At 41.0% G+C, this 19,315-nt stretch overlaps 1 protein-coding gene across 14 annotated transcripts in view; it reads right to left on the reverse strand.

Annotated features, from left to right (window-relative positions):
• The window catches only part of ANKS1B (ankyrin repeat and sterile alpha motif domain containing 1B), a 1,154,742-nt gene that overhangs the window by 82,263 nt on the left and 1,053,164 nt on the right, over positions 1–19,315 (reverse strand). For 12 of the 14 annotated variants that reach the window (XM_019961140.2, XM_070789581.1, XM_070789582.1 and 9 more), the window contains 2 exons: positions 18,860–18,967; positions 16,637–16,816 (listed from right to left, as the gene is read on the reverse strand). In XM_019961140.2, the coding sequence (XP_019816699.2) occupies positions 16,637–16,816; positions 18,860–18,967 (288 nt within the window). The remainder of the gene's footprint in view (positions 1–16,636; positions 16,817–18,859; positions 18,968–19,315) is intronic. The other 2 variants (XM_070789585.1, XM_070789584.1) reach the window with 1 other exon arrangement.

Raw genomic sequence — 19,315 nt, forward strand, 5'->3', positions numbered from 1 at the left:
TCTCTCCCTCCTGTTCACAAGTTGTGGACAGCAAAGCGCACTCTTGTTCCAAAGCCTCTGCACTTGTTTCCCCTTCTCCAGATGCTGCATGACCAAATCCCTCACTCACCTTCTACTCCAGGGTTGCCTTCCCAGAGAAGCCTTCCCCAGCACCCAGCATATTATACCCAAATTGTCTATGCTTTCCATGCTACAAAGGGATTATTCTTTCAAATGCAAACTGAAAATGAGGGAAAAGGTTTAGAGCATAAGAACCTGTCTTCCTGGCACCCTGACATTCATTCAGAGACAATTACTTTTCATCTATGGGGTATAAGGCATGGGCCACAATGTGAGTAGGGGTCAGCCCTGCTTTCAGTCAATGCTTACAGAATAGGCATTGCTATGGACATGATCCATTTTCTTTTGTCAGGACCCGTAGTCAACTGGGATTCAGAAGCTGATGGTAGGTCTTGGAAGGAGCAAGTCTGTGACAGCTCCACCCGCTCAGTAACACCAATTAGGCACTGAAAACCTTCCATGCGTCTGCTGACGCTGTATAGCTAGTTTAATAAAGAAACTTGTATGAATAGAGCCCTCTGGTCAGATTCTATCAGAGATGAAATTTTCTGCCTTGTTCTAGCCCTGGAAAAAAAAAGCTTTCCCTCTGTTTCTCTTATGTCTGTCATAATTCTTTCACACTTCGGGGTGTTCAGGAATGGACCAGAAAGAGTCCAACAAGAAATATGAAAGGTTCAGAGTGAAAGTTAAAAGAGTAATGAAGTCCATCTCTTCTCTCAGATGACAGCGCTTCTAAAATAAAACAAAAACAAACTTGAAGAGAGAACAAAACAGCTTCAAAGGCAAAAGAAAAAAAAGCACCCTAACAAAGGGAGCCTTGGTCAGCAGCCAGAAAACTCAGCAGCTCCTTGAGTAGAGCCCAAAACGAGGTGAGACCTGTCAAAGGGTGGAGTCAGACAAATTCAGTTCAGCCAAGGAACCAGGCACCAAACACCTCACGTGCATCTTTTCTTCAGCAGTGACGGCCCCTGCGGTCTCCTCTTCCGTGGGCACTCGCAGAAGCCTGCCTGGAAGTCAGAAACCAGAACCTTTTGTCTCTCCTGAGTTACCCAGAAGCCGCAGGCCAGCGTCTTACTTATTCTGTCCCACCATCGTAGATGGAGCCACTCTCTTCCTCTCCTCTCAGCTGAGTTTTGTGATGTGTACACGCCCCTGTAACAACTATATGTGATTCTTTCTTTTCAACTATGCTGGGAACATCTCAAGTTCAGGCTTTCTTACCACTGACTCTTTTTGTAAAAGGTTTCAAGTCAACTATTTTATTTGCAGGGAATACTGGACTAAAAAAAAAATCCCGCTCCCTGTCATTTCTTCCCTTTCTTAAAGAGCAGTCTTCTCACACCTTCATGAACATGACCTTGTCCCTGTATCAGGGACATTCTGGGACAGATCAGTAATCACCTGCTGGAAGTGAAAAACCAGGCCAACAGCAATTTTTCCATATGTGACCCATTATTGCTGGCATCAGAATGAATCAATCTAGCAAAAGTGGAAGTAAACACCACATTTGGTCTCATCATTAGTACACTGACATGATATGAAGTCTGATAGTACTTGGTGCCTGCAAAGTTACAGCTTCCTCTCCCACTTCCCCTCTCTCCTTCTATTCCCTCTCTTCTGCTCCCCCTTCCCCGCTTTCTTCCCTCTTTCCCTTTAAATTCTGATTCTGGTGCTGACAGCACATAAAGTAAGCTCTCGGCTGCCAAAACAGAAGAGAACTAAAGCTATGCGACCTGTTATTCATTTGCAGAGATAATACATAACCTGCATTCCCTAATATGACAATTGTAGCCCTAAATGACATTATAGAATTATTTATGAAATTTATGAAATCTCTTCACAAGAAAAAAAGACAGAGCAGAGGAACAAAAGTGGAACACTGTTTATACAATTCAGATCTTACTGTACAGCGCCCCAGGTTCCCTGGATGTTGCACGAAATTTAAGTCAATTGGGATCATGCTGTTTCTTGCAATACGGACTATTTCACTTGTTCTACCTCCAAGTCTGGCTACACCTGACACAAACATTTCTCAGGGCCATTAGCAGAAATATTAATCACTCATTCAGAACAGCAGCAGTCAGCTTTTTATCATAACATGAACTGCTGCAAATAAATTCGATTTTGCAAAGTAATAATTGTTCTTTGCCAGTAGCATCACTTTAAAATATAAATCATGCTCCTTTCTTGTAAATCGAGGATGTCATTTTTAAGAATTTGAACCCATTTACAAACTGTATCTCAACACCACTTTCTGCCTCTAGTAAAAAAGAGGTGTTGGAGGTACTTCCCTGGCAGGCCAGCACTTAGGACTCTGAGCTTCCACTGCAGGGGGAGCGGGTTTGATCCCTGGTTGGGGAAGTAAGATTGCATTTGCTGCATGGTGCAGCCAAGGAGTTAAAAAAAGGGGGTATTGGACAAAGCCATTCATTCAATGATACTTATTAAGACCCCACTATTTCCTCGTTTTATCCTTGTGGAATATATGGGAAAACAAGGTCTGTTTGAATGATCGTCTTGAATGATGCCAACCTAAGAGGTCTCTGATGGAGGGCTACACAGGTATTTCCTCAGGTCTGCCTTGTTCAACACTGAAGTCAACACACTAGAGGAGTTACTTGATAGGTACATTTTTTTGAGGTGTGCTTTTAAAATCAGCACATTACATAGTTGGGAAGGATCAGTGACATGTTGAGCATTGACCAAGTTCTAAAAAGGCACTGATAGAATAGGATTCATTACTTGATAAAACTGTTAGACCTGCAAAAGAATAATGTAAATGTAAGATCCTGCAGTAAGGTTAAACACACACACACACATACACATACAGCACTGTTGAGGCCTGAGAAGGGAGGCATGGCTCATGGCCACTGAAAAACACTAAAACATTTTCATAGAAAAGTTCCACAAGAATTAATAGTATCTCAGTGTTAAGCATGAACACCAACAAAGCCGACATGGCCAGAGCTGGGAATCAGAATGCTGTGTAGCTCACGTCCCACTTATCAGAGAGATATTGGCAAGAGCTGGAAGTGGTTAATATAGCAAAGGAAAGACATCACAGAGTCTTTAGTCTTCACTATTCTCAGCAAGAGGGAGCAGATTTACTCTTTGTTTTCAGAAGATAGCATTAACTGACTACGTGGGAATTTTAAGGGGGCTAATTCCAACATGCTATAAGGCAAAAGTCCTATTAATTAGAACTTATTCAGTGATGATGGGGCTGGCTGCCTCACAAAGAGGCCACCTTACAGAAACAAGTAGAGATATAAACTTGCAGCTGTTTACTAAGGATGTGTTGGAGGGGGTGCTGCATCAAGACACTGGACTGGATACATTTTCTGGCCCCTTCTCACCCTAAAGTTCTCCGGTTTTCTTTAACAGGAGCACAGAAGAAACTTCTGGCCATAAATGTATATAGAGAATGCAAGTTACTGTAAATTCTTGTGAGGCTGCATTCAAGCCTCAGAGTAGAGATCCATACAGAAAGGTGGAAATCATATAATTTTGCAATTGACTTCATGAAGCTACTCTTTACTCCCCTTGATTTGTAAAGAATGAAAAGTTGGCTATCAAGAGCAAAGGATTCTCTTCAAATACAATGTCCACACCACCCTAGAGATTCAAGCCTCTACTACACGTGCTTTTACATAAAGTATTAAATATTACTCGCAGAATATGTCAAAGGTCTCAAAACATTGTACTGGAGCCTCTTGGGGTTCTAGCGTTTTTTTAGAATGTGTCATGTCTGCTGTGTGGAGAAGGAAATGGCAACCCACTCCAGTATTCTTGCCTGGAGAATCCTGTGGACAGAGGAGCCTGGTGGGCTGCTGTCCATGGGGTCGCACAGAATCAGACACGACTGAAGTGACTTATTATGCACGCATGCATTGGAGAAGGAAATAGCAACCCACTCCAGTATTCTTGCCTGGAGAATCCCAGGGACAGAGGAGCCTGGTAGGCTGCCGTCTACGGGGTCACACAGAGTCGGACACAACTGAAGCGATTTAGCAGCAGCAGCATTTCTGCTGTGTAGATACAACCCAGGGGATCATCATCACAGTGGTTAAAGCACAGGCTCTGAAGCTAGACAGCTTGGGTTCGAGTACTGACTCTGCTTCTTACGATCTTTGTGGTCTTGGGCCAACAACATAAACCCTCTGTGCCTTGGCTTCCTCATTATAAAGCTGTACTAATCAGTGCTGGCTCTTAGAGCTGGTAGGCAGTTCACCGTCCTCATCCTGGCTCTGAGGATTCAGGTTATATATACTTATAGCTGATTCACGTTGTTGTATGGCAGAAACCAACACAACACTGTAAAAGCAATTATCCTCTAATTAAAAATAAATCTTAAAAATTGGTGGCTTTTGCAGTGCCTAAAAACCTTGTGTAATCTGATAAGTATGGGATGCTTATTATAGGGAATTAAAAAATAAGGAAGAGTCGGGTATCACCTCTACATAGCCCACATAGACTCTGCTATAAGAGAAATAAAATAAAATGTTTTAACATATAAGGGCATATTTTAATACATGTTAACTCATAAAGTATTTAAGTATGGAATCATCCACAAATCCTCTCCAAAGAGCTTCAATACTAACTAGGTTATAATACAGATAGGAAGTTCTTGTACAGTGCTTGTAGTCCTAAGAACTATTGTTTCCATATCAGTGGAGAGGTAATAGTTTGGGGTTTACCAGCTGGAAAATAGAAATACTTTTGTAAAACACAGCTAAATATTGTGAGCTTTATTTTAGAATGCATTTATTCCCAGTCGCAGTTGAAAAAGCACAGAAAAGAAGGAAGGTAAAGCTATCTCAAAATAATAATGATTTCCCAAACCACCCAAACGTAGAGCTGTATAGTTTGTTAAATACTTGACAACTATTACTTTACTTGTGTCTCACAACAGTGATGGGAGGGGGCAATGATCTTACTTTAAGAAGAGAAAACCAAGGCCCTGAGTAGCTGAGAGGCTTGTTCAGTTACAGAGGTATTAGATATTAGAGATAGGGTTTTTAGCCCTGATCTCTTTACTTCAAATATGTTATTTCTAAAAAAGCTCCTCAAATTAACTACACAAAAATGAAAGTAATACTCACGTACTGTTGCTGCTCAGTCGCTCAGTTGTATCTGACTCTGCAACCCCATGGACTGTAGCAGGTCAGGCATGTATTAATAATATAATAATTTTCCATCAAACATTTTCAGAATTTGGAAGTCAGAGTGGGCTTACTGGAGTGCTCACCACTGCTATCTCTATTGGCCCAGAAACCACTGTCACTTCTGGTCATAACAGCCTGTCAACGGGAGGAGCCTCCCTTCTCACCCCTCCAGGCGGAGCTAAAACCATCTCTAGGCATGTGACCTAGGATTGGCTAATCACATCTCACACATACCACCACACACACACACACACACACTCCTGTGTGGTTAGCTCAGGGCAGATAAATGATCCAAACCAGATCCAGGTTGATCTGAACCAATGGGACTCAATCCTGGGTCTTTCTGGGGGAACTCTTGGTTAGATAAGCCCTCTTTCTTACAGGTTTTCGAGTGTAACAGGAATTGGACTTGAAACTCCCCTCATGCAGAAAAAGCCTGTTTGAGAAAAGAGCCAACCCAGAGGACAACAAAGCTGAGACACGAGGAGTCCAGGACCAAGACATCAAATGAGCATCTGAACCCAGGCTACCGGGACTTTGTAGTAAAAATGACCCAAATATGTGCCCTTTTATGCTTGAGTTGGATTTCTGTTACTTGCATGCACTCAGTAGAGTCTCTGCTGATTTATTACTTTACTCATACATGAACGGAAGTTACTGAGACAGGATTGCTCAATAAGCCCTATTTCCCCTGGACATTAAAAACCTCTTTATTTTCCTTGATACTGGAAAAAGAAAAGGAAGGAGGAGGAGAAGAATAAGAGAATTCTCATACCACCTGAAAATGTATCAAGGTCAGATTATAACAGCCAACGTTGACCTGCGGACCCAAGAACTGGACTGAATCTAATGCGAAACATTCCGAAAATTTAACAAGTGGAGAAAAATAGCCTGGTGTGCCTCTTTGTGAACAAGCTAAGCCTAAGGCTTAGCCAGCCTAAGGCTCCACTAAATGTCACAAGATCAATTCCACTAAAATAGGGTTTTTCATATATTGTCAGATTTCTTACTTATTCAATTGAAAACAGGACCTTTTCTATTTATGTCTTTTTAAAAATCTGTGGCTTGGTTTTCATTGGAAACATTGTTCTTGGTTAAGTACCAGCACAGAAGGAGAGGTGGTGGCATCACAAAGGGACTGGAGGTGTTTAGGTCTGATGGCATCAATCAGAACAAACTCCTGGTTGTCTAATTTGCTTCACTGATGAAATGGACAGAGAATGAAACAATCAAGAATTGTAAGAGGAGTATCAAAGCCTGAAGGGGAATCCATCTGAGTGATTCTCCAAGTTCTTCTCATTATTTTTTTGACTGTGGTACAGGATAGACAGTAACATTTCAATGTTGCCTGTAAGATGCTAATCATATTGGAATTTCCAGCACCAAAACTGTCATGGGGAGAGCAGCATATATGTTGAGAAGAGGCAATTAACCATCCACAATAATAAACTAGGTATGCAACACATCAGGTTTAAGTTCCAGGTATGAAAGCACTATTTTCCACTTTTGGTTGGCATGATGCCTTTGGGAATAGATGGCTGATGGTCCAGAGTTTCTGGCTTGAAATGGGGCACAGATCATCAACATCCCAAGTTATCACTGAAGCTGGGTGTTAGCTTGTCTTCCCAACAAGCTGTCATACTGGGAGCTCCTGATGAAAGAGCTTACAGAGTTTATTCTTAACCTTCTTTTTTGAGTTATACATTATCTGTCTGTGCTGAAGTATTAGGAGTTATTCTTTCAGTTCAGTTCAGTCGCTCAGTCGTGTCCGACTCTTTGCGACCCCATGAATCGCAGCACACCAGGCCTCCCTGTCCATCACCAACTCCCGGAGTTCACCGAGACTCACGTCCATCAAGTCAGTGATGCCATCCAGCCATCTCATCCTCTGTCGTCCCCTTCTCCTCCTGCCCCCAATCCCTCCCAGCATCAGAGTCTTTTCCAATGAGTCAACTCTTCGCATGAGGTGGCCAAAATACTGGAGTTTCAGCTTTAGCATCATTCCTTCCAAAGAAATCCCAGGGCTGATCTCCTTCAGAATGGACTGGTTGGATCTCCTTGCAGTCCAAGGGACTCTCAAGAGTCTTCTCCAACACCACAGTTAGGGTTAGTCATGGACATGCTGAGTTTTTCTGAGTAGTAGTGAAGTGATAAAAATCTAAATTAAAAATTAGCCACTAACTTATGGACATTTGAAAAAATCTAATGTAACTCAATAATAAAACTTGTTTCATGGGGGGTGGGAAATCACTTTGTAAAATGCTGTTCTTTTCAAAACAGTTGCACCATTTTCTGAAGGCTAATTCTATAAATTCCATCACACAAGAGCAGTGGGTAGAACCTAGGAAGACCAGGCTTTTTCTCCCAGGGAAAGTAGAGAAGAATAAATTACTATCTTCGTGCCCAGAGGCTGGCTCAGTGTTTACTTCATGGATTTTTGGGATATCTATGCTTCTCTAGTTAACAATTTTGTGCACTTAGTTGTTTCAAGTTGTAAGATTCATTTAAGGAAAAAACAATCCTTTCTTTCTTGCTTAATGTTTTCTCTTACCATGTTATAATAATAACGTGTTATTACTGTAAGATATCCTTTGCTTCATACTTTTGTACCCTTAATTTGCAGAGAATTCTTCCAACTCTCCTCTGCTTTCACTCGCTTTGTGATCATCTCACAGATCCCTTTACCATCAGAGATACTCCGTGGCAGCCTTCATATTTATACAATTAACATAATAAGGAGGAAAGTTCCAATTTCGTTCTCAATATGTATTCTAAGCCTGTATAATACTGGAACAAAGGGGTGGTCTTTATAGACTGTTACCACTCTCTAACCACTTACCTAATGCTTTTGTTATTAACTGGTCCTACTATGAACCAGGGACCTTTGAATTAGGGACTGATAGAGGATATAATCTGAACCGACAGTCATACATCTATCTATATGTACACAATAATGATTCATAGTTTGGAATATACTTTCACAAAAATTATCTGATTCATACAAACCTGTGAGGCAGTCTTTATCTATGTTTTAAAGACAGGGAAACTAAAGATAGAGAAATCACATGTCTTGATGCAGATCACAGAGTCAGAAAGAAAGCAAATCAAAACTCCAACTGAAGAAGTTGCTAAGGAAGCAGCATCCAGGCACTGGAGAGACCCCCACAGGCAAGAACTTCTCTCTCGGAGCAATAAACTCCACACCTACATACAAAGCTTTTGACAAACATGGGAGGAAGGCAGAGCTCTCCCAAGATGTTCAGGGAGGAGTTCCCACAAGAGGATCAACAAATAAGCACTGGAGAAACTCAAAAATGGATTAAAAACCTAAATGTAAGAGCAGATACTGTAAAACTCCTAAAGGAAAACATAAGCAGAACACTGACATAAATCACAGCAATCTTTTTAGATCTACCTCCTAGAGGAATGAAAATAAAAACAAAAATAAACAAATGGGACCTAATTAAACTTAAAAGCTTTTGCACAGCAAAGAAAATCATAAACAAAGTGAAAAGATAACCTATAGAATGGAAGAAAATATTGCAGAAGATGCAACAAGAGATTAATTTCCAAAATACACTAACAGCTCAATATCAAAAAAACAAACAATTCAATCAAAAAATAAGCAGAAGACTTAAATAGACATTTCTCCAAAGAAGACATACAGGTGGCCAATGGGCACATGAAAAAGTGTTCAACGTTGCTAATTATTAGAGAAATGAAAATCAAAACCACAATGAGGTATTATTTCATTCTAGTCAGAATGGCCATCATCAAAAAGTCTATAAATAATAAATGCTGGAGAGGATCTGGAGAAAATGGAACCCTCCTATGTTGGTGGGAATGTAAATTGGTACTGCCATTATGGAGAACAGTAAGGAGGTTCCTTAAAAAAATAAAAACAGAGATACAATGTAATCCTGCAATCCTAAGGACCTACTGTATAGCACAGGGAACACTACTCAATACTCTGTAATGGTTTATATGGGAAAAGAATCTAAAAAAGAATGGATATATGTGTGTGTGTGTGTGTGTGTATATATATAACTGATTCACTTTGCTGTATACCTGAAACTTACACATCATTGTAAATCAACTATACACCAAGATACCTGTACCTTACGTTCTCAGCAGCCCTATTTACAATAGTCAAGACATGAGAGCAACCTAAATGTCCATCAACAGGACACTTGATGGATATGGAATGGATATTACCATATATTCTTTATCATTCACACAATAGAATATTACTCAGCCACAGACAGAATTAAATAATACCATATGCAGCAACATGGGCGGACCTAAAGATTATCCTACCAAGTAAAACAAGCCAAAGACAAATATCATATGCTGTCACTTATATGTGAAATCTAAAGATAACAATGAACTTACTACAAAACAGAAACAGACTCAGAGATGCAGAAAACAAGCTTATGATCACCAAAGGGGAAAATGGGGAGGGGATAAATTAGGAAGATGAGATTAACACATATACACTATTATACATAAAATAGATAACCAACAAGGACCTACTGTACAGCCCAGGGAACTATACTCAATATTTTGTAATAACCTACAAGGGAAAAGCATCTGAAAAAGAACAGATATATATACATGTACGTATAACTCATACTGTGCTGTACACCTGCAGTTCAGTTCAGTTCAGTCACTCAGTCGTGTCCGATTCTTTTTGACCCCATGGACTGTAGGACATCAGGTTTCTGTGTCTACCACCAACTCCCGGAGCTTATACAAACTCATGTCCATCAAGTCGGTGATGCCCTCCAGCCATTTCATCCTCTGTTGTCCCCTTCTCTTGCCACCTTCAATCTTTCCCAGCATCAGGGTCTTTTCCAGTGAGTCAGTTCTTCGCATCACGTGGCCAAAGGATTGGAGGTTTAGCTTCAGCACCAGTCCTTCCAATGAATATTCAGGACTGATTTCCTTTAGGAGTGACTGGTTTCATCTTGCAGTCCAAGGGACTCTCAAGAGTCTTCTCCAACACCATAGTTCAAAAGCATCAATTCTTCAGCACTCAACTTTCTTTATGGTTCAACTCTCACATTCATACATGACTACCGGAAAAATCATAGCTTTGACTAGATGGACCTTTGTCTGTAGAGTAATGTTTCTGCTTTTTAATGTGCTATCTAGGTTGGTCATAGCTTTTCATCCAAGGAGCAAGCATCTTTTAATTTCATGGCTGCAGTCACCATCTGCAGTGATTTTGGAGCCTAAGAAAAAGTCTCTCACTGTTTCCATTTTTTCCCCATCTATTTGCCATGAAGTGCTGGGGCCAGATGCCATGACCTTAGTTTTCTGAATGTTGAGTTTTAAGCCAACATTTTCACTCTCCTCTTTCACTTTCATCAAGAGGCTCTTTAGTTCTTCTTCACTTTCTGCCATAGGGTGGTGTCATCTGCATATCTGAGGTTATTGATATCTCTCCCGGCAATCTTGATTCCAACGTGTGCTTCACCCAGCCTGGTGTTTCTCATGATGTACTCTGCATATAAGTTAAATAAGCAGGGTGACAATATACAGCCTTGACGTACTCCTTTGCCTATTTGGAACCAGTCTGTTGTTCCATGTCCGGTTCTAACTGTTGCTTCTTGACCTGCATACAGATTTCTCAGGAAGCAGGTAAGGTGGTTTGGTATTCCCATCTTATTAAGAATTTTCCACAGTTTGCTGTGATCCATACAGTCAAAGGCTTTGTTTGGCACAGTCAATAAAACAGAAGTAGATGTTTCTCTGGAACTCTCTTGCTTTTTCTAACATCCAATGGATGTTGGCAATTTGATCTCTGGTTCCTCTGCCTTTTCTAAATCCAGCTTGAATGTCTGGAAGTTCATGGTTCACATACTGTCGAAGCCTGGCTGGGAGGATTTTGAGTATTACTTTGCTAGTGTGTGAAATGAGTGCAAGTGTGCGGTAGTTTGAGCATTCTTTGGCATTGCCCTTCTTTGGGATTGGAATGAAAACTGGCCTTTTCCAGTCCTGTGGCCACTGCTGAGTTTTCCAAATTTGCTGGTATACTGAATGCAGCACTTAAACAGCATCATCTTTTAAGTTTTGAAATAGCTCGACTGGAATTCCATCACCTCCACTAGCTTTGTTCATAGTGATGCTTCCTAAGGCCCACTTGACTTCACATTCCAGAATGTCTGGCTCTAGGTGAGTGATCACACCATCGTGATTATCTTGGTCATGAAGATCTTTTTTTGTATAGTTCTTCTGTGTATTCTTGCCACCACTTCTTAATATCTTCTGTTTCTTTTAGGTCCATTTTGTTTCTGTCCTTTTTTTGTGCCCATATTTGTATAAAATGTTCCCTTGGTATCTCTAATTTTCTTGAAGAGATCTCTAGTCTTTCCCATTCTATTGTTTTCCTCTATTTCTTTGCATTGATCACTGAGGAAGGCTTTCTTATCTCTCCTTGCTATTCTTTGGAACTCTGCATTCAAATGGGTGTATCTTTCCTTTTCTCCTTTGCCTTTGGTTTCTCTTCTTTTCTCAGCTATTTGTAAGCCCTCCTCAGACAACTATTTTGCCTTTTTGCATTTCTTTTTCTTGGGGATGGTCTTGATCAATGTCACGAACCTCCTGTACAATGTTACGAACCTCCGTCCATAGTTCTTCAGGCACTCTGACTATCAGATCTAGTCCCTTGAATCTATTGTCACTTCCACTGTATAATCATAAGGGATTTGACTTAGGTCATACCTGAATGGTCTAATGGTTTCCCCTACTTTCTTCAATTTAAGTCTGAATTTGGCAATAAGGAGTTCATGATCTGAGCCAAAGTCAGCTCCCGATCTTGTTTTTGCTGACTGTATAGAGCTTCTTCATCTTTGACTGCAAAGAATATAATCAATCTGATTTCAGTATTGACCATCTGGTGATATCCATGTACACCTGGAACTAACACAATATTGTGATTCAACTATACTGCAATAAAATAAAATTTTAAAAATTAAGTTTTATGGTGAGAACCATGAGCTGATTCCATAAGTTTCCACTAACCACCAGTGATATTATCCTTGCTCTGTTCACTGTCTCTATGTACGTATGGGCTTCCCTGGTGGCTCGGACAGTGAAGAATCTGCCTCCAATGCAGGAGACCTAGGTTTGATCCCTGGGCTGGGAAGAACCCCTGGACAAGGGAATGGCTATCCACTTCAGTATTCTTGCCTGGAGAATTCTACGGATAGAGGATCTGACATAGCATATGGGAAACTGGTATTTATTGCTGTGTTATAAAGATATTCCATATCATTTAAAAATAGAAGTAGCCCACTAGGGGCATAGAAGAATAGGACATGGTCAGGCAGACGGCTTGTGTTTGGGTTCTGCCATGCAGCAGCTGTGAGGCAAAGCACTCACTCACGTGGGCTCCTTGAGTATAGGACGGGCTGTGGTGAGGTTTAAATAAGATACTGCACGTGGAGTCTCAGGTATGGGTGGGGCCACGGCAGGGCTTCTATGCGGCCCAGTTTCCATTTCTCTTCCTCTAACAGTATCAAAAGAACAAACATTTGTAGAACTAACATAATATGTAAAGTGCTTTCAAATAAAGAAGTAATTGAGGTAGCGCCCTGGTGGTCCAGTGGTTAAGACCTTGCCTTCCGAGGCAGGGTTTGCAGATTTGTGATCTCTGGTCAAGGAGCTAAGATCCCACATGCCTAATGCCTCGAAGCCAAGAACCCAAAACATAAAACAGAAATAATATTGTAAGAAATTCAATAAAGACTTTAAAGAAGATTTAATTAAAAAAAGAAGTAATTGATCTAGTCATACATATTAAGTAATACTGTTTGGATCAAAATATATTAGACATTCAACTGAATGAACTTTCTAGTGATTTAGAAGCAATGGAGACAAAGCCTTTCTAGTGCCTAACATATCACCTCAGGCAAGTTCTGATTTTGTCGCTTTCTGGTTGTGCTACCCAGACCGAGTCACATAATTTCTGTTTCCCAGTCTTTGAAATGTGGATAAGTCTGCTTCTAAGGTTTGTGTACATCGGTAAGGTAACTGCCTCAGGCAATATTGATATTTCTATTTAGATGACAGCAATCAAAACATAAGAACTTCTTTAGTGTGGGTTTTCTCTTACTGCTCAGGAGTCTTTTTCATTTTGTGAAAATAGAAGGATTATTTCATTTTCCCGTAAGTATTTGGTTATAAATAAATGGCTATAAGTGTCACATTGGGAAATTCTTTTTTCTTTTTCATAACTTTGGAGCATGTGGTCCCTAAATTTTATTAATTCCATTACTCTTCTTTATTATTCAAGAACATTTTGACTCATCCTAAGTATCACTCAAGAAAATTTCTAAATATTGTTGATTAGGTCCTAAATATTGGAAATGTTTTTCTTCTTTCTGTTATTATTTTTCATATTATTCACTTAACTATCTTATCTCCATAGAACTTGGACTTAAAAGCTGATCTGCAACGTGCTATACACACATAAATAGTTGTGTAGGACACCTTGTTTGTGCTAAAATGAGAGAACAGATGTGAAAGCACTTTGGAAATTGAAAAGCAAGCTCTATACATATTAAGGTAATATTATACAAATGTGAATGTGACATTTATCTATTAGGGGTGTGGAAATAGGGAAGCCTTTCAGAACTTCTGAGCTAATGAATCCAGTGTTTCCAGCATGATAGGAAACCCACGGTTTAAACGTGCTGACATCACTACATTTCATGGTTTCAGAAATCCTAATAGTACTTAACTTGATTTTGTTTCTCCCATATTTGTGTAAGACAATTTGATGCCACAACATTGCTTATGTCAGAATAAAAGCAAACAATAGCCATGCTATTTAAAATTCTCTGGATTCCAAGAAAGATATTTTGAACAGTTTCAATTGAAAATAAGTAACTAAACACTGTGTTAACGTTTGAAAAATATATGCTAACAAATTTTACAGGTAGAATGGACATTAAATTTACCTCAATTTAACCTTAAGCAGGAGTTTACTAAGTTAAAGATGTGGAAACACATCTGCTGGGCAAACCTTAACAAAGTTAGGTTCCTATAATTACTGTAGCCGCTAAGAGCTTCAGGTTCCTGGCCTATGGCTAGAATTCCAAATCACTCTGCTGGGGGCTCAGCTAAACCTGAAGCGGAAACAGAAAGATAAGAAAAAGCATCAACTGAGTGGCTGAATGGTGGAACAGTCACATAAATAAAACCATTCAACAACAAAATTACCGAGTATTTCATATTTTGACAGGTTAAAGCTTCGAAATGGCGCTATTTTTAAAAGGTATCCATTCATTTCTCCACGATTTCTAGCATTTCTAGACTGGGAAAGAGTCTCAAGACAAATAAAAAACTGCAATTAACACAACATAAAGAGTTGAGATCCCCAAATCTCTTCTTCTTATTGATCGGATTCCTGTAGTGCCATCTCCTATTTACTCTGCAGCAAAAGCACTATATATTGAGCAGTGGGATTTTAGAAAGCTTCTAATAAGCTCCTGGCTGCTGATGGAGGCCCAGGTCTCCATCAGTCATTTGAACACAGGGAACAGCACCAGGGTGGGGGCGGGGAGGGAGGGAAATAAGCACGTACACACAGACCCTCTCCAGCTCACATCTCATCTGCTGCTTACCTCACTTCTCTTTCTGCATTTGTGCCTTTCTCACCTGGCCAGATAGAAGTTCATTCAATTTTCTCAAGGGCAAGACAATTCCTGAAAGGGATGCATTCTGATTGGAACGACAAGAAAAAGATCTCGACTCTTCAAAAAAGTAATACTTCCCCTAGCTTGTGAATCTCATAAAGACCATAAGGGAGCAATTGCTAGATTACCTCTGAGGGTTCACGCTCAGGCAGAAGAGTAATTAATTTCCTCTTTGGAAAAAAAACGCACTATGTGGAGAAATTTCATAAATTGCATGAGCAGTTCAGCCAGGTGATTCTGTTGCTGAATTTGGCACGGTCAATAATGGCTAATTCTCCTTAATGAACGATCCTCCCTTATCCAGCAGGGTAGGTAAGGGTTCAGGAAAGATCCAGTTTGTATTCATACATAAAGACTACATGGTTCAAGGTTAAAACAAATGTCTCTGCTGTCATTAGAGAAATTCACCCACATATGTGATCCACAAATACTAACAAATAGCAGAAAATATATGAACATTTTGGGGGGGGGAGTTTTAGATACGTTAGTTAAAAAAATAATCAGTGAAAACAGTAATAAGGATTACAAGACAATACTGAACAAGAGAGAGAGGGAAGATTATTATTTTCTTGTCTCTCCTACGTTTTCCACCTCACTGCAATAAAAGATTCTCCATAATCCCAACACTGCTATTCTCTGCACAAAGAACCCTGAAACCAATTCAATACTGAGCAAGCTGAAAGGAGACACAATATCTCAGACCCCCTTCTCTCCAGGGCATTTGTAGGCAGAATAGCCACGGCTTCCAGAACATTCTTTTCACATTTCTCTTTCACGAGCGGCAGCATTGAATGTTTACCAAAGGCTTTAAAAAAAAAACAGAATCTCACCAAACAGATGAGAAAAATATTTAACAACCAAGGCAAAGCAATTACAGTCAAATTTTCACCTCAAGATTCTCATCTTAGGTGTGCGAGGCAGAGAGAAGTCTCTTAACACATCAGTCTGAACCTAGAATGAGGATGAAAAGAGTTGATTCTGCCAATAGTCGTCAACAGATCCACAGCTTTGAATCTCGGGATGACACTGCAGAGCAAGCTGCCATCGGAAAGTGCTTTAGCGACAGTGCCACTATTTGGCTATGGCTGACTTAAATTTTTGAGCAGTGACCTGGGGACAGGAGAGACCCAGACATCCATACCCGAATCATGAAGAGATCCGAACAGGACAGATCTCGCTCTTCAGGTATTTGTGTCAGGCAGCAGCATCATTTTCAGCTACTCAAGGTGGCAATATGAGATGGCTGCAACAGTCCCCATTGTACAAGTCTATACACATTGTAAACTTGGCAGGAAATTAACAGCATTACCTGGAGTTAGCCCTACTGGCCCCCGCCCCCGTGACTTTCCCCCTGTCATCCAACCAATTTAACTCTGTAATCTAGACCTTTATGACTTTTCATTGTGATTTGATTCTTACACAGCATTATTCCCTTTAGAGCAAAGACTTTCTAGGTGCAAAGAGACCAGACATAATATCTTCAGTCAAGAACTGGATAACAATGATTTGTGTCTACATTCCATTCCCAGAAAGGTCTGTTTCAATCTAGCTCAACTGAGCAGGGAATAAAAGTCATGACATAAAATGGGAAAATTCCATTTAGGTTGGGTACAATATGCATCCATTGTAAGTGACCGTTCAAAATCGGAATGCATTACTTGATCTGGGAGAAAGGCAAAAACATCACAGAGGCTCTGAACACCTTACCTGGGCCATCTGCCTCTCCAGTTTTGATCGGGGAATATCATCAAAGTAGTTTTCATTTCTTCTCCTCCTTGCATCGCCCTGCATGATAATGTGAGGAACGTCTAGGGAGCCACCAGTGGTGTAAGTGCTTTGGCTAAGTGATGGAGACAACTGAGGAGGAGTGTGATTACCACTGGGTTCCTGAATGGAAATACATCATGAAATAAATACCATGTTCTTGTGGCTGACCTCTGGTTTAAAAATCGTGAAATACTGACAAGACACACCGCGGGGGTGGGGAGTCATTTTTAAATCAACTGTTGAGGAATCGATGACATTCTACCATTTTATTAATGGCATGATCAGCATGTCCCCCCTTAAGCCTTTCAGGTCGAAGGTTTACAGTATAGAGAGCCAGGCTCTGTTTTCTTAAGCCTCCATCATGGATGATCTCGGGAAAGAGGCACACAGATGCTAGGCACCCCCCACACTGTCACACGTATCTACAAGGGAGGGAACTGTGTTTCCATGCGAACACAACGGCCTCATTACAGTAGGTGCCACGACGAAACAGCTAAAACAGGACCTCATGGGTCCTGATCTTCCATCAAAAAGCAGCCTGGCAATCAGGCTGGGGAGGGGACACGATATGGAAATGGCATGCCACCTGCACGGAGTCCAGAGCAACACATGAGGACAGGCTTTGATGGCAAAGACAACTGGGGGAAACTGGCTGAGAAGGAAGATAAAGGGCGGCAGAGAGCTGGGCTCTGGTGTCTGAGAGGAGGACTGGATCGTGCTGGTTCTCCAGCTACTTCTCCCCAAGACATTCCAGACTGCCTCTGATGGATTAATAAGGTCCTGCATTTTTTTCTTGAGAACCTCTTTTGATTTATTTGCTGTTTCCTCAAGTCTCTTCCAGAGAGCCAGAGGGAGAGGTTCAGAAGAGGAAGGAGAGACAGCAGGGGACATAGCAGGGAATACTCCTCTAAAGGGTCATTTAGGATGGTTACACTGAGGGTGCCTGTATCTTTTTCCTCTTCATTCAGCAAAACGAAAGCAAAACAGTAATCCCTTTCTAGCTCATTTCCCCCTAATTTATCTGAGGCTCCTTCTATTGAGGGAGAAAAATAGGTCCTTTTTTTTTTATATATATTGTCACTACTCAACCAGCTTCCAAACAACCCATATATCCCAATTCCCCTAGACATCAATTTTCCTCATGGCTCCCTCCTGGAGCCAATTCGCTCGCTTTTCCTGAAGTCTTTGTGTATTTTCTTCTCCTTTAAAATGGAATCAGCCTCAAAATCTTAACAGCTCCTCTCCTGCCTGATCCTCCGCTATCCTGACAGTAGTTATGCCTGTTTGCTGAAGTCCGCTGATAAGAAACATTCAGTGGCATTTCATTGCTGGCAGTTACATCCAAGTGGCACCTTTGTGTTCATTTATTATCGCCACCCTTTCTGACACTTGCAAAAAAGGAATCAGAAGCAAGCAAGTACAGGGCTCAATAAAGAGAACAGAGTTGGAACTCTCCAACTGGTCATGGAGACCCCAGCTTTATGGTGAATTTTTGAAAAGTTCCTATGGGCCTGATAAACACCAGAGACTGCTGGTTACTCCTTCCTGGGACCATTCTCCCTGGAATCTTCTCTCTCTTTGTCTCTTTCCCTCTGCTCTTTCTTGCCTTCCTTCCCTTCCACTTTATTTCTTTCTTCCTCCTATGGTTTCTCTCTAGTTTTTCTACCCCTTAATTCTAAAATATAGCTGAAATAGTTTACTAAAGTCCTAGATTCTCTATTGTTAATTTTTGAAGTGGGTAAAAACCGAACAATTCATTTCTTAAAAAACAGAAGACCCGAAGGTTAATTTTAAATCGATCTTTAACTTAACTCTGGTCCTCATCGATTTTCTTTCTGTGGGTTTGAAGAGTTTGACAGAAAATTCATTTCCTCTGTGTTGAGGGGAGTGTGGGATGGGGGGCAGCAGAGAGGTTTTTTAAAGGTGATGGTTTTTCAGATGTTTATCTAAATCTCAAAAACACACATTTAACCAATCGAGAAAAACAAACCTTGTCTTAGAAAATGCTATCAAAGGCAAGAAAGCTTTTTATACAGATAAGGTAAGCTACCTGGAAAACAGCCTGTACTTTCTGACCCCCTGCTTCAGTCATTCCTATCTTACTGCACAACACAGTTTTTGAGGATATGAGTGGAGGACGGAACAAGCACGCGGGGTACTTACCCTGAGGGTGATGGACCGAGGGGGCTTCTGTGGTGGGTCGTCGTGCAGCCTGTCTCCCAGAGATGCCAAGATACGTTTCCTGTGGCCAATCAAATTGATTTTTAAAACCTGAAACGACATATATATTTGGATTAAATACTTCACTTGAGAAAAATGATTTTTATTTGTCCTATAAGATGCAGGAGGGGAGAGATTTGTGCAAAATTACCTCTGCACCGGGAGAGATGTGGCGTGAGATCCGTGTGTCCCCGCGAGGCCACAGAGAGAGGACCGGGGCGGTGAGGCAGAGGAGGAGCAGGGGCAGGGCTTCCGTCAGGCAGGCTGCCTGCGGGTCCAGCTCGCCACCCGGCAGCCACAAGACCTCTCCAAGTCTGAGTCAGGTCTCATCCCTCCACTAGCTTCCTACGGCTCTTAGAGCAAAACCTGAGTCTTGACCCGGCCTCGAGGCCCAACGGG

Source organism: Bos indicus, chromosome 5 (genome assembly GCF_029378745.1).
Source record: "Bos indicus isolate NIAB-ARS_2022 breed Sahiwal x Tharparkar chromosome 5, NIAB-ARS_B.indTharparkar_mat_pri_1.0, whole genome shotgun sequence".
Taxonomy (NCBI): Eukaryota; Metazoa; Chordata; class Mammalia; order Artiodactyla; family Bovidae; genus Bos; species Bos indicus.